The sequence below is a fragment of the Nematolebias whitei genome, chromosome 17 (assembly GCF_014905685.2).
Source record: "Nematolebias whitei isolate Nwh7 chromosome 17, NemWhi1, whole genome shotgun sequence".
Taxonomy (NCBI): Eukaryota; Metazoa; Chordata; class Actinopteri; order Cyprinodontiformes; family Rivulidae; genus Nematolebias; species Nematolebias whitei.
The window spans coordinates 30,875,491-30,888,309 of NC_056514.1; the positions used below are offsets into that span (position 1 = coordinate 30,875,491).

Below are 12,819 nucleotides of genomic sequence, written 5' to 3' on the forward strand. Positions count from 1 at the left end.
TTTGGGGAGTGGTGGCGCAGAGGTTAGAGAGGTGGGCTTTTGATCCGAAGATCGCCGGTTCACGCCCCGGCCCCGACAACATCAAAATTGTGGGTGGGGTAGGTGAAACACCCACACTTGCCCCCATCCTCATTCGCCCCACTCTGGGCCCATGAGCAAGGCCCTTAACCCCCACCATGTGCTCCCTAAACAGGTCTCTCTTGAAAATGAGTTCTCGTGGCTCAATGAGACTAACCTGGATAAATAAAGGCTAAATGAAAAAAAACAAAAAAACATGCCCTTCGACAAACTATTAAACAGCTAAATAGACTTTGTATAATTCTTGACCTTGATTTGTGACCTTGACTTGGAGCTGGGTTGATGAAAATTGTAGGTGACAGTCTAATGATAAGGCATAAGTGTATGAAGTTTTGTTAAATTATCTTGAGCGGATCAGAAGTGATGGCAAGGAAAGCATGAAAAATTGAAAGAAAACATATAACTAAATACAAAATAGAAGAGTAAAAAATACATTAAAAATAACTGAAAAACAATAATAAAGATAGTCCTGGATGGAGAAGGGGTTCTCTGCAGATAAAAAGTGGGCATTTCTGGAGAATAGGAGTTTGTGGGGGGCAAACACTGGTTGGCTTACTGTATTTGCTGCTCTTCAGGTAAATTACATCACGTCTTTTTAAAACTGAAGGTTTCTAAGAACCAGCGTTAAATCTGCTGTCAAACACAAGAAGATTCTCTTTTTGTTCTTGGTTGTAGGCTGCACCTGACACAGGCTGCCTTGAGTGTGGTCTGGGTACAAGTAAATATGAAGAAACAAACAAACGCTAAAAACAAAATTTGCTTTTTAGAAATGTCTTCTATGAGATCTGATCTATGAAAGGAGCTGAAACATGGAGTAGGACTGACCCTTAAAATGTGAGACAGCTGAGGAAGTTAACCAGTAAACAGAAAATACCTGCTCCAGTTGCAGAAATCTGACAGAAACTGACAATCACTCATCTGCAGTGACTGATGAAGGGCGAAACTGTTCAGCGATTTGTAGACATACAAGAGTATTTTGAACTGGATTCGAAGGTGAACCGGTAACCAGTGCAGTGAGGCCTAAACTGGTATAATGTGTTCTTTTGCCTGTACTGGTTAAAAATCAGGCTGCTGCATTCTGGACCAGTTGTAGTCGTGCAATGGAGGTCTGACTGATACCAAAAAGGAGTGAATTGCAGTAATCAAGCCTAGATGTAATGAATGCATGTATTACTGTCTCCAGGTTATTTTTGGACAATATGGGCTTCAGTTTAGGCAGCCGCCTCAGTTGGAAGAAACATGATTTAACAATCATGTTTACATGATTGTTAAGTTTCAGGGAAGGGTCCATTATCACTCCCAGATTTGTGACTCTTTGTTTTTCTGACAGGGTTAGAGTGGAAAGGTCGATGCAGTGGTTTGTGATTGTGTCATTGGGAGAGAACAACATGACTTCAGACGTCTTTTCATTGAAACTTAAGAAGTTTAAAGTCATCCAGTCCCTGATGTCAGCCAAGCAGTCGAGCAGAGGTTGAATAGAGCATGTACCATTGTGTCTTAGGGGGAAGTAAATTTGACAGTCGTCGGCGTAGAAGTGAAAAGGTATGTTGTGTTTCTGAAAAATAGCACCAAGTGGCAGCAGGTATAGAGAGAATAGGAGGGGACCCAGGATGGACCCCTGCGGAACCCCCCATTTAAGACCCCACCATTTAAGATATATATATATATATATATATATATATACATACATACATGCATACATACATGCATACGTCAAGCAAAGCAGGAAGAAGTTAAGGTGGGTCTTTGTTGCAGCCGCATAAAATTTCTGAGTGTTTTGAAAATAGTTACCTACTAATCTAATTTTGGTTCAATCTCAAAAGGAAAAATAAGGCGTTGGAAGTCAGAAAAAGTAGGTAGGGAAAAAAACAGCAAAAACAAAACAAAATATTTTTATCATAGTTATTTTTCAAGGCTACTGCTGTATGAAGGAATGTCCTTTTTTATTGTTTACAGTAATCCAAAGCTACCAAACTCTTATTTTTTCCTATTCAGACCTTTGCAAACCAGAATTAAGCTCTAAATATTTATTAAATTGATAAAATAAAGCACTAACAACAAAAATTATTGGAATGATATTAGGAAAAGATAAAGTTATACTTGTAAACCTGCACGGTTACATTTTTACACAGATCATTAACGTTACGTACATGACTTCGTCCTGAATTGTCTTGAGATAATCTGTACATTCTAACACCATAGAACTCCGAGCAGAGGCCCAACACGTGCCAGACACAATTTTCAACCGAATCTCCTCAAATCTGAGTAAACTCTGAGCTTTTCTCTGCAAATAAACAAACAACCGCCCTGACAACCTCTGAAGTAAATCTGCATCTAAACGTCCATTGTAACATGCAGCTGGATGGGAAGCTATAGCACAAACCGAAGCAGACACCAAAGTGCATAAACCCATAGCAAAAATGTAATTATACTCAGAAAAGCAACCTAACTTGCATACTGTCATGCTGAAGAAAAAGTCAATTTAGCATCAAAATCTACTTGATATTACACTTGTCAGATGAATGAAATGGTTGACTTTAACCGTCTGAGCTCAAAGCACCTCTGAATACATTTGTTGTGCAGAGAGAAGTACTGGGTGAGTCACAGCTACCACACTCTCCTAGTTGTTACGTCTGGAGGTGAGTGGGCAGATCAACCTTGTACTCAGCAAGGCTTTTGAGTCAAAAGATTCTCTCAAAACTAGCAAGGCAGCACATCGATTTGTTCTTTTGTCTCCTGACACACTTAAATACATCGTTGAAACACGGTCTAAAAGTTTTGTTTAAAAGCAGCAAAATTTTAGACGATATGTTGAGTAAATTAAAAGCAAAAATTGGCTAAACTGCTACACAAGTTCAAAAAAAAAAAGAAGGCTAAGACTTAAAGAAAACTTTGTCTCAGCAGCCCAAATCTATTTCCGTCTTTGCCACATACCAAAACCATGTGTGTTGCCATAGTTCTGTGGTCACCAAAAGAAAAACATGGAAAAAACTTCTACAAAGTGTAACAATCCACTAAAATATGACATCTTACGAATGAGATAAAAGGCGCTCTGTGCTCCCAGATCCATTTGTTTGCTGCTTGTTTTCCGCCATGGTCCGAAGAGAGTATGAGAACTTGGCAAAACATCTAAAAAAGAAATCCTCCTCTCTGGAATTCCGTCACCCACCCCCCGACAGTGGGAAACACCCCCCACGGGAAATTGTAGTGCCTGACTGCTTGGCATTCACAAAAAAAAAAAACCAAAAAAACGGTCTAGTTTTCAGAGAGCGTCCTCCTCTACTGTGTGCTGTCTCCTGTCTGATGTTGGGAAGTAGACTCAAGCAAACTTTAATCTCCACGGAGGGGACCGGGGAAGCTGTCATACATCTGGTGACCAGATGGCAAAAATTGCACTGCTTTTCTCAGGGACAGGCTTTGCAAAAAGAAGATCAAACAATTGGCCAATTTAGTGGTCTTTTATCAGATTTATAGCATTTAACAGATTACTTTTATACTGTAGGTATCAGTCATGTTGCAATCAAATGTGAGGCCAATTCAGACAAGTTTTTCCTCCTTCATCACCAAAAATGAAAAACAATCTCATGCATAACATTCCTTATAGGTATGCATATTGCCCACTGCTTTTCATGCAAAGGATTCTAGAGATGTGCGATATGGCATAAAATTCATATCCCGATATCTATTGTAATGGGTGGCGGTAACAATATATATCGTGATATGTTTTTGGTATAAAATTTGCAATAAGGAATGGGGGAAAACAAAAGCATAGGGTGTCATTTTGCCAGCATTTATTTTGAAAACTGCTATAGCACAAAAAAAAATCTCAATCAAGAAAATTCCACTACTCGGTCCAGAGAGTTTTTAAATAAAAAAACAAAGCAAGTATTAGTCTTCTTTCTTGTAGTGCAAAACAGTGCAAAAGATATCAAATGTAGTTTAAGCCATATGGTTTAAACAAAAGAATATGGTGTTAACTCTTTAACAGTTTCCAGTATTCAGACAAGAAATGAACAGCAACAGAGCAGCACAAAAAAGTGAACACTGAAAACACTTAACAAAATTCAAAATCTCGCTGTCGTTTGTTAGAGTCTAAAGATTGTTGGCCAAGAACACTAGCTTGACTAGACACCAGCTGCAAAGTTTCCACTCATCCGAACTAAAGTGAATTGTCAGGCTCTAAGCCAGGACTTGGGACACCTTCTGGCTGCCTCAGTGGCATTTCTGAATAGACTAAGGCGGCAAAGGTGGTCGAAGCCAACCCACCCCTGAAGAGAGGTAGTAACAGAGGCAAAACGGTCGACATGAGAAAAGGAAAGTCAGCACTACAGCTCATTAATGTGATAAAGTAATGATATATTGTCTGTGTGACTACTTTATTATGGGAAAAATCAACAGCAAACAGATAAATTACCGAGGCAAGATCTAGGATAGCAACTTCACATTAGGTTCACAATTTGGTTCGTTACAAAGCGGATCATTAAACTGAGGTAAATCATCATGTTCTGAAAATGATACATCACACATTTGATGCATTGCACTACACATCAATGCAGCTGAGGTCTGCTTTACTCTGTTTTCAGATCTGCAATGCTCTGTTCATTTCTGAAACTATGCGAAGAACAATAAGAAACATTAAGATTTAAATTTCTTCTGAGTCTTTTTGAACTCTACGAATCTTAAAATGTTTTTTGTCAGATTCCCAGTGACGTGTTTCTTCAGTTGTAGTTACTTGAAAAAGATTTAATGTGTAGGGTTCTTTCACATCACTTTCATGCTTTGTACGTTTCTGAGCCTCAGTGGAAATTGTAAAACATCCTCAGACAACTTTTTCCTAAATCCATCGCATAAAAGGGGTTTTGGTGGTTTCTACTAAGAGGCTGTAAAACAAGGTGCCTATAGTTTATCTGGCAATGTCACATTACTGATGTTCCAGAACATAAAATAGCTTTCTGACTGAAACTAGTGGATCAGAGAGCCTCCTGTCTGCCTTACCTTACACGCTGTCAGCTCTGCAGCAAGAACGTGGTGCACACGTCTTGGCACGGAAGTTTCTGCTACACACAAGAGCAACTAACTCCTCAGCAACACTGATTCCAGCAGACCTGGTCTAACAAGCAGGCAGCCGGGGCGGAGGCCTGAGTAGAAATAGCCCTCAGTCATAAACATCCTCCTGAAGGGCCAATAATGGCAGCTCATCAGAGAGGCTGTTTATCCCACGTCAACGGGAGTAGTGCTAAACCGCACAAAGCAAAAATTTATCTGGCAACGGGGGAAAAAACAGAACAGGAACAAATTGAGTAAGAAAATATCGTTTAATCTGTTTGCATGTATGAGGCAACAGCTCAAAGTTTGTGCATAAGTCCCTATGCTGAAATATAGAAGTGAATCGGACAAAAACCTTGGCAATAAGAACCAATTGCCAGCCAATCAGCATCATTCCATTCAGGCTTGACCCATTTAAATTCATCCCATGTCCCAACTTTGCTGTAGCAACGTCTTCAGACAAAAGCGGGGTCTGGGTGCAGACAGGAAGGAGCTTGCAGCTGCAGGATGCATCTGTTGGTGGCCCCAAGGAAGGATGCAGAGCACTTTTCATTCAAAGAGAGATGCAATGGTTTGAGAGATCTGTTTCACTAGAGCTTTCATCACCACATCCCATATCAAGGGTGGGATATCAGCCACAAGTGTGGTTTCAAAAAATAAAAACGCTAAAGATTTCAAACTCTACAGTTAATTTATTTGGCGATATTTCTCACTGGAATCAAGGATCCTGCTGGTCTCCAAGGAGGGCACATGTTCAGTCTGACAATGTTTAAGCATGAAAGTTCATTAGCTGCACAAAACCACAGAATAAGACTTCACAAGGTACATTTTAAAGAAGAAATGTATGTCAGAATGTGCAATCAACATTTGCTGATTGTCAAAAACAAACACAAATTTCCACAAATCAAGAAAACCCATCAGTTCAGAACCAAGGGAGAAGCACACCTTAACAGGAAATGTACTCTGAAACTTCCTCTCTGCAGCTGAACACATACACACCCCCAATGAGGTTAAGGGTTACACACGGGCATAATTCTACAGGACACTGCAAGTTCCGGAGCTAAATATCACTTCTACCTGGAAATGAGCTCATTGCTTCCTCTGCAGAAAACCTTTTGTTGTTGGTGTTCCAAAAACCTCACTGTGAAGTGTTAAGATATTTCCTATTTAGACTGGTCCTATGGATTTGATCTGCTCAGAGACGGGATTATAATGAAATTATGACCCGGTTCTGACGGGTTAAACTGGGCCAGCAAACTCTTGAGAGAATCTCCCTGATAATTCAATATGTCAAGAAATAGTTTAATCAGATTGCCACATCACGTAGGAAGGCTTTAAAGCACCATCTCATGTTTTCCTTACACGACAGTACACATAAGACCACACTTAGTCACGCCCCCTCATACACTGACAGGTTGAGCTCCCCCTTCTGCGAAGGGCGGAGCCTAGGGCCCTATAAATTAATGATGACACGAGAAATCGGGGCTCTCTTCTTCCGGGTCTGTGATCGCGTCACAGACTGAATAGAGTCCGGCGCTGTGAATTGTAATCTTTTACTGCCTTTTTCTTATATAATTGATAAAACTTAATTGACGTTTCCTTGATTTATTGATTAGTATAGTTGCCACTTCTGAGGAGGGTTCAAGCCGGGGATAAAGACGTGAGCTGGGGGCGGGGTTTCCGTATCCGGTGGCCCACAGCGGCTCCCGTCTTTAACAGAAGTTCCATCATCTTGCAGCTGTGAAGTTAGCTTTGGTCCACAATAAATGGCAGCCATGCTTAGAAAGTGTCAGTGACCAGAGGAAGCCAAGTGATGCATTTGTTCAACGATGCATTTCCGATCAAAAGATGTGAAACTAATGTTGCACTGCAAGAACAAATTTAGATCGCAAACAAACAGGGTAGGAGCTTTGTAAGATGTGGTTTCTGTAGTTCACCCACCACCAAAGGTGAAATTGTGCTTTTGTTCATGTTTGAATGCACAACTGTCTTTAGCATTAGCAAAATATCTCACTAACTCCACGAGGATTTTTAATGAAACTTGTAGAAACTGATTACCTATTGAAGTCAATCCCCATTCAAGATGACCACCACAGATAAAAGACCTTAGCAAACACGAAAATGTCTGTCTGTTTCACAGATAGCCTGAACTAAAATTTGGTGTGGTAGGGGCTAACAGTCATACACCACACATACACATGGGCGGCTGTGGCTGAGTAGTTACAGCAGCCGTCCTCCAATGCAAGAGTTGGGTTTGGGTACCGAAGTGTCCCTGGGCAAGACACTGAACCCATCATTGCCTCCGATGTGTGTCCCATCGGTGTATGAAAGAGATAAAGCACTGATTATTTATACAGAAATAGTAGAGTGCTGTATGAATGGGTAAATGAGGGCGCAGACTGTAGTGTAAAGTGTTTTGAGTATCTTGATAAGATAGAAAATGCTATATAAGTATAGTCCATTTACTCTGATCAAGACATCTCACATTACATATAACATAGCACATAATAATTTCAAGATTCTAACAAAACCGCCATGTCATTTTCCAACATAAGATGGTTTTAGTTTGACAAGGCAGTGGGCATTCTTTCAAGGAATGGTATGCCTTTAATTTAAATAATAATAATAATAATGCATGAGACAAAAAGTTTCCTTCCACATTCCTGGTTTCATCACAAAATGACACCAAACTGCTAAAAAAAAAATTTAAAAAAAGTCTGAGCAACTGTATTTATAAAACTCTTCCTATAATTTATTTTATGTCAGGATGGCTATTTTATCCCTCTCTGATTTCAAGGCTGCAGTACTGCGGCTTTCTTTTTTTTTCTTTTTTGCTAAACCCCGGTGTCCGACCACAACACCCTGAGCGCCACCAGGCCAACTGACAGATCTGTCACGCCCTTCAAAAAATGTTTCCTCTCTGCAATTTGCACAGAGATTTCACACCGATTTGTTACCGCTGTTTCTTTCACTTGCCTTTCAAACTGAAATGGCAAAACTTGAGCAACCTCAAACAAATTCTAACTGAGCTGCAGATTTATTTATTTTTTAAGTTGGTGTGGGCTGCCAAAATCTTGCACGAGGAATAAATCAGGAAAACAAATAGTTACATGATCCCGTGTGCAATTAGTAAGTTTGTCTTGGAAAGAAGAAAAAAAATCAAATAATTTGTGGCATTTTCTTACGCAAGCTTCAGAGATTTATTGAAGATGAACTTATTAGTAAGCACAAGCAAGTGTCCAACATCAAAACGGAGAAGTATTAGAACTATACCTGGCATTCAGCTGTTCAGTCCACCATCCAAGAGGTGCACAAATGTCAAAGAACAGAAAATAGTGGGTTGACAAAAAAAAAAAAATGACAGCTCTTCTGCAGAGAACCGTTCTCAATCACACATCCCCACAGGCATCTCTCTGATCTGTGAGGCAATCTGTCTCTGCCTGCAGATCAAACTTACAGCAGGCGGCAGTCTCGCATCATTAGCACGTCCTCATAAAGCAATTCAATGGACATGTCCTTCAGTGAGGACGGATCCCACTCAGCAGGAGAGATCGCAAAGCGGAGCCACAACTCTCCGACCTGTTAAGGTATGCTGTCTGAGACTTTTCTGAATGCATGCACTGTGCATGATTTGCGAAGCTGCTCGTGCATGGCAGGATTTGTGTATGTGTGTAAAGAGGATGTGGAGGCGGGTCCAGAGAGGCTTACTCATCATCTACTTCCCTATCCAATCACTAGAGGCCCCCATCTTAGCAGTGCAATTTTTTTTGTCCACACATGGCAACTCTTTTAACACCTGCATCAAAATGCATAAAACCTTCACTTATCAGGCGTATTACTCTGAGCTGAAGCGGTTAACCCTCAATGACATGGTGTAATAGGAACCTGGCGGTTCGTTGACAATCGCGAACAACTGCACACAAATGACATCACGTAAGCCTAATTCACTACAATGCTGTAATTACTTCATTCATTAGCTGTTAACGCGTGCCATGTTGAAGGCAAACAGGTTTACAGCTGGGTAAATACTTTGATTTAAGCCAAGGCTTCATCTGCAAATAGTTGTGTAGTGTGCCACTTAACACCAGGGCAGCCAACATCACAAAATATCTGCAGATTAATTAAAGGCCTAACATTCCTTCTCTCTCTAACTAACATATCTGTTAGTGCTGTTGGTTGTGAATGACTTTCAGTTACTACCATGCCAAATTTTAACCCAGTAGCTCTCAAATTTACTGGAATTTGGTCATTTTTGTGATGGATATAGTCAATTAGCTACGGTAGCCCTTTTGTAATGGGTTAACTTCAATTTTTCATTAGTGCTAGATGTACAGTCAATAATTCCTTTAATTTAAATTTGCCTAGTGGTTCATGAGTTGTTGTTTTTTTGTTACAGACAAAAAAAGTCAACATCGTGGTTATCTTCTGAGTGTCTGCCTGTGAGGATGTTCTCTTAAGAAGACAATCATTGATCGCTCTAAGGATAAAGCCTATGCTTTAGGCTCATTTTGCGAAAAGTGGCAAGCACTTTTCAAGATATGGTTGTCAAAAAAAAAAAAAAAAAATCTACTGCTGCCACACCTGTTCCTTCCTTCCTGAAATGCAGCAGGGCAGGACTCTGAAGTTCTTCGCAGCACCATAATTGTGAAACTAAACCCTCCCATGGTCCGCCAACTTTGGAACAAGAATGAATCAGTCTGGGGAGGAAGAAGTAAGAACTAAGATTTTGCCTGCAAGAAGGTTTATAGATGTGCAAAATGTAATCTACAAAGAGGACGATGTGTAATGTTGTAAAATATCATGTGGTTCCATGAAAAGATAAAATACCACTTCCTTCCACGTATTTAAAAAAAGCAGATACGTTTTGACAAATTAGGTAAAACATCCTTTAAGCCTAATGTTCCAAATGTCCAAAACCTTTTGGGCCTGGTCTCTGTCATATAAAAGACCTAATATTTTAAAGGGTCTTGTAATAGTAGGGAGTAAAAAGGAGACAACACAGGAAGACATTTTCCTTGGGGCTAACATACACATTACAGAAGAACTCATTGTGTGAGTAAGTATTGCACTCACATTTTCATTGTATTTTTTTTTTTCATAGGACTAAACTATCCTTCCATCCATCCATCCATCCATTATCTTTACCCGCTTCTTCTGTTTCAGGCCGCAGGGGTCACCGGTGCCCATGTCCAACCATCACTGTGTGAGAGGCGTTGTACACCCTGGACAGCAAGTCCATCACAGGGCCATATAGAGACAAACAAGACAACCATTCACACTCTTACTCACCATTCTAGCTGAATCAGAATTGATGTTATTTCAATAAATATCAAGTTGAAGACACAACACTGAACCACTGGTTCAGCCACCATCCGGAAAATAAACAAACCGTATTTAATCTCAAAACGCCATAAAAATTTCCCCCCAGGTCTGTCGATCCAATATGACACCTTGTGGTAGAAATTGTCCACTGCATTCAGGCGCACACAACACTGTATATCTGTATAAATATGAGAAATCTGGCTTTTCTGTCATTTTGGCAAAACGTACAGTCCTGACAGAACCCATAAGGCTAACTGGGTCTGTCTGAAGTTTGCCACTTTCCAACCAATTATTACCAAATACCTAAATAGATACGCTGGTCATTTTTGAAGTGGTATTCTGTCAAGTAGTTGCCAGTAATCGTTATCTTATCAGTAGTGACATCAGAGCATCGTGTATGGAGAAAAGGGCAGAAGTCTTGATCCAGGCTAGGCTAATATCTTACCAAACAAGGGCCAGGTTTTAAAATTGTCAGGCTTATGGGTTCAAAAGGAGGAAGTGGGTAAAGATGATGGATGGATGGATGGATGGATGGATGGATGGATGGATGGATGGATGGACAAATTCTTGTAAGAATGCTGAGAAAGAACACTACATTAGCTGATATTAAACTTCCACTTTTACAAGGCATCATTTGTTTAGTTGGTCGCTTTTTTCTCAAATTATTACCGTATTTTTCGCCGTATAAGTTACACCTTTTTGCATAAATTAGCAAGTCCTGCGACTTTTACACCAAAGCTATTGGTATACGTTTTTGTCCCATATTTATAACCTAATTTTTGGCTGGGATCTGATGATTTCATTCATTCTGACATGGAAAATATTAAACACTACCATTTTCAGCCACTAGAGGTCGCTCAACTAATACGGCAAGCCAAGTGTCTCATTAATAGGTAAAAGTGGCTATTAATGAGATAATCGGCTTGCCACATTCTTCCACCTTCGTCTCACTCTGGAACTCCTGGAACAAACGTTAAAGCAGCTGCATTTCGCCGTGCCGCCCAGGCGAAATGCAGCTGCTTTAATGTTTGCTCCAGGAGTACTTAATACGATGAAGCGACATATTTATGTTTTTTCCATATTATTAGACATATTTGGACTGATGAGACTTATACGGCAGTGCGACTTGTAGAGCGGAAAGTATGTAGGTACGCTACATTCACTATGTACCGGTGTGTACTACACACATGTAGTACATATATGTACATACTGTGTATGTACTACATTCACTAGATATGATACAAACACATTTCTGCTGAACAGAAACTGTGTATATCATGTTGTTGTTGCTGATGCTGCTGGATGTATCAGTTCACCTGATCAGAACTTCTAGTGAATCAGAAGTTACTCAACTCCCAGCAGACGGATACACTCAGCAGTGGCAGGACAAGGTCTATCAATCGTAATTATTACATTTGTGTAATAACATGGATGCTGTTCGGTTGAGAGAACAGCATAAAACTAAACAAACAGTGTCATGTACAAGTGTAGAGGGTTAATGTTAGCTAATGGAGCATAATTTCACATGACATTTTTGAGAAACGTCTGTCCTAAAAGCCTGAAAAATAGACAAAAGCTCTTTTTTGACGTGCCAAACTCGACAAAGACCTACACCTTTTTCTCCATAACATTATGACCTATGATAGAACATGACGTCAAAAATGAGCAAACTATTCCTTTTAGTAGGAAAGGTTTTCTACATTTTGAGCTACACCTGGGGGGAAAGAGGCTGAGTAAACATTTACTTTCAGACCACTTCATCACGACAAGCCATCATTTATCATCCAGCTATTCATTCTCAACCGTTTTGTGCACTCACACGTGATTAATTGTGATTTTCACGGTTTGATCTGCAAATTTCTGTCCTCCTGGACGTTGACGTAAAGTGATATGCCCAGAGAGGAAACTGACCCCAGACGGAGTGAATGAATTAAGCAACAAACTGGGCCTTAAGTACAATGCATCAAAGGGCATCATGTGATTGGTCTAAGAGACTTCTCATAGTTACATTTCATCAGTAATACATATAGACAAACGACTGATAATATATTTATTTATTTATTTAAACCGATTACAACTAGACAGATAAAGTATGGCAACAAAGTTGCTGAGGAAAAGCTTCTACCCTGAAGCTTTTAGACTCATAAATTCCTAACCAGGAAAATCAATGCTGCTGATTCTTACCCATCTGCTCACAACAGACTCATGTTCAGGCTGCTGTTTAATGCACCGTATTATATTATATATCCTCGTATACAGTTTCTTTTTATAGTTTATAGTGCTATTTTGGGGTGCAACTTGAGTACACAGTTTCGTTCCACCTCATCCACATGTGATGCGAATGACAATAAAGTCACCTTCAACCTTGAAAGT

The 12,819-nt window shown here is 40.0% G+C and overlaps 1 protein-coding gene across 1 annotated transcript in view; it reads right to left on the reverse strand.

Annotated features, from left to right (window-relative positions):
- Window positions 1–3,242, reverse strand: part of pald1a (phosphatase domain containing paladin 1a) — a 57,835-nt gene extending 54,593 nt beyond the window's left edge. The window contains exon 1 of the mRNA XM_037691099.1: window positions 3,112–3,242. Coding sequence (XP_037547027.1) covers window positions 3,112–3,173 — 62 coding nt within the window. The 5' untranslated portion in view covers window positions 3,174–3,242. The remainder of the gene's footprint in view (window positions 1–3,111) is intronic.
- Between the last annotated feature and the right edge of the window lie 9,577 nt (window positions 3,243–12,819).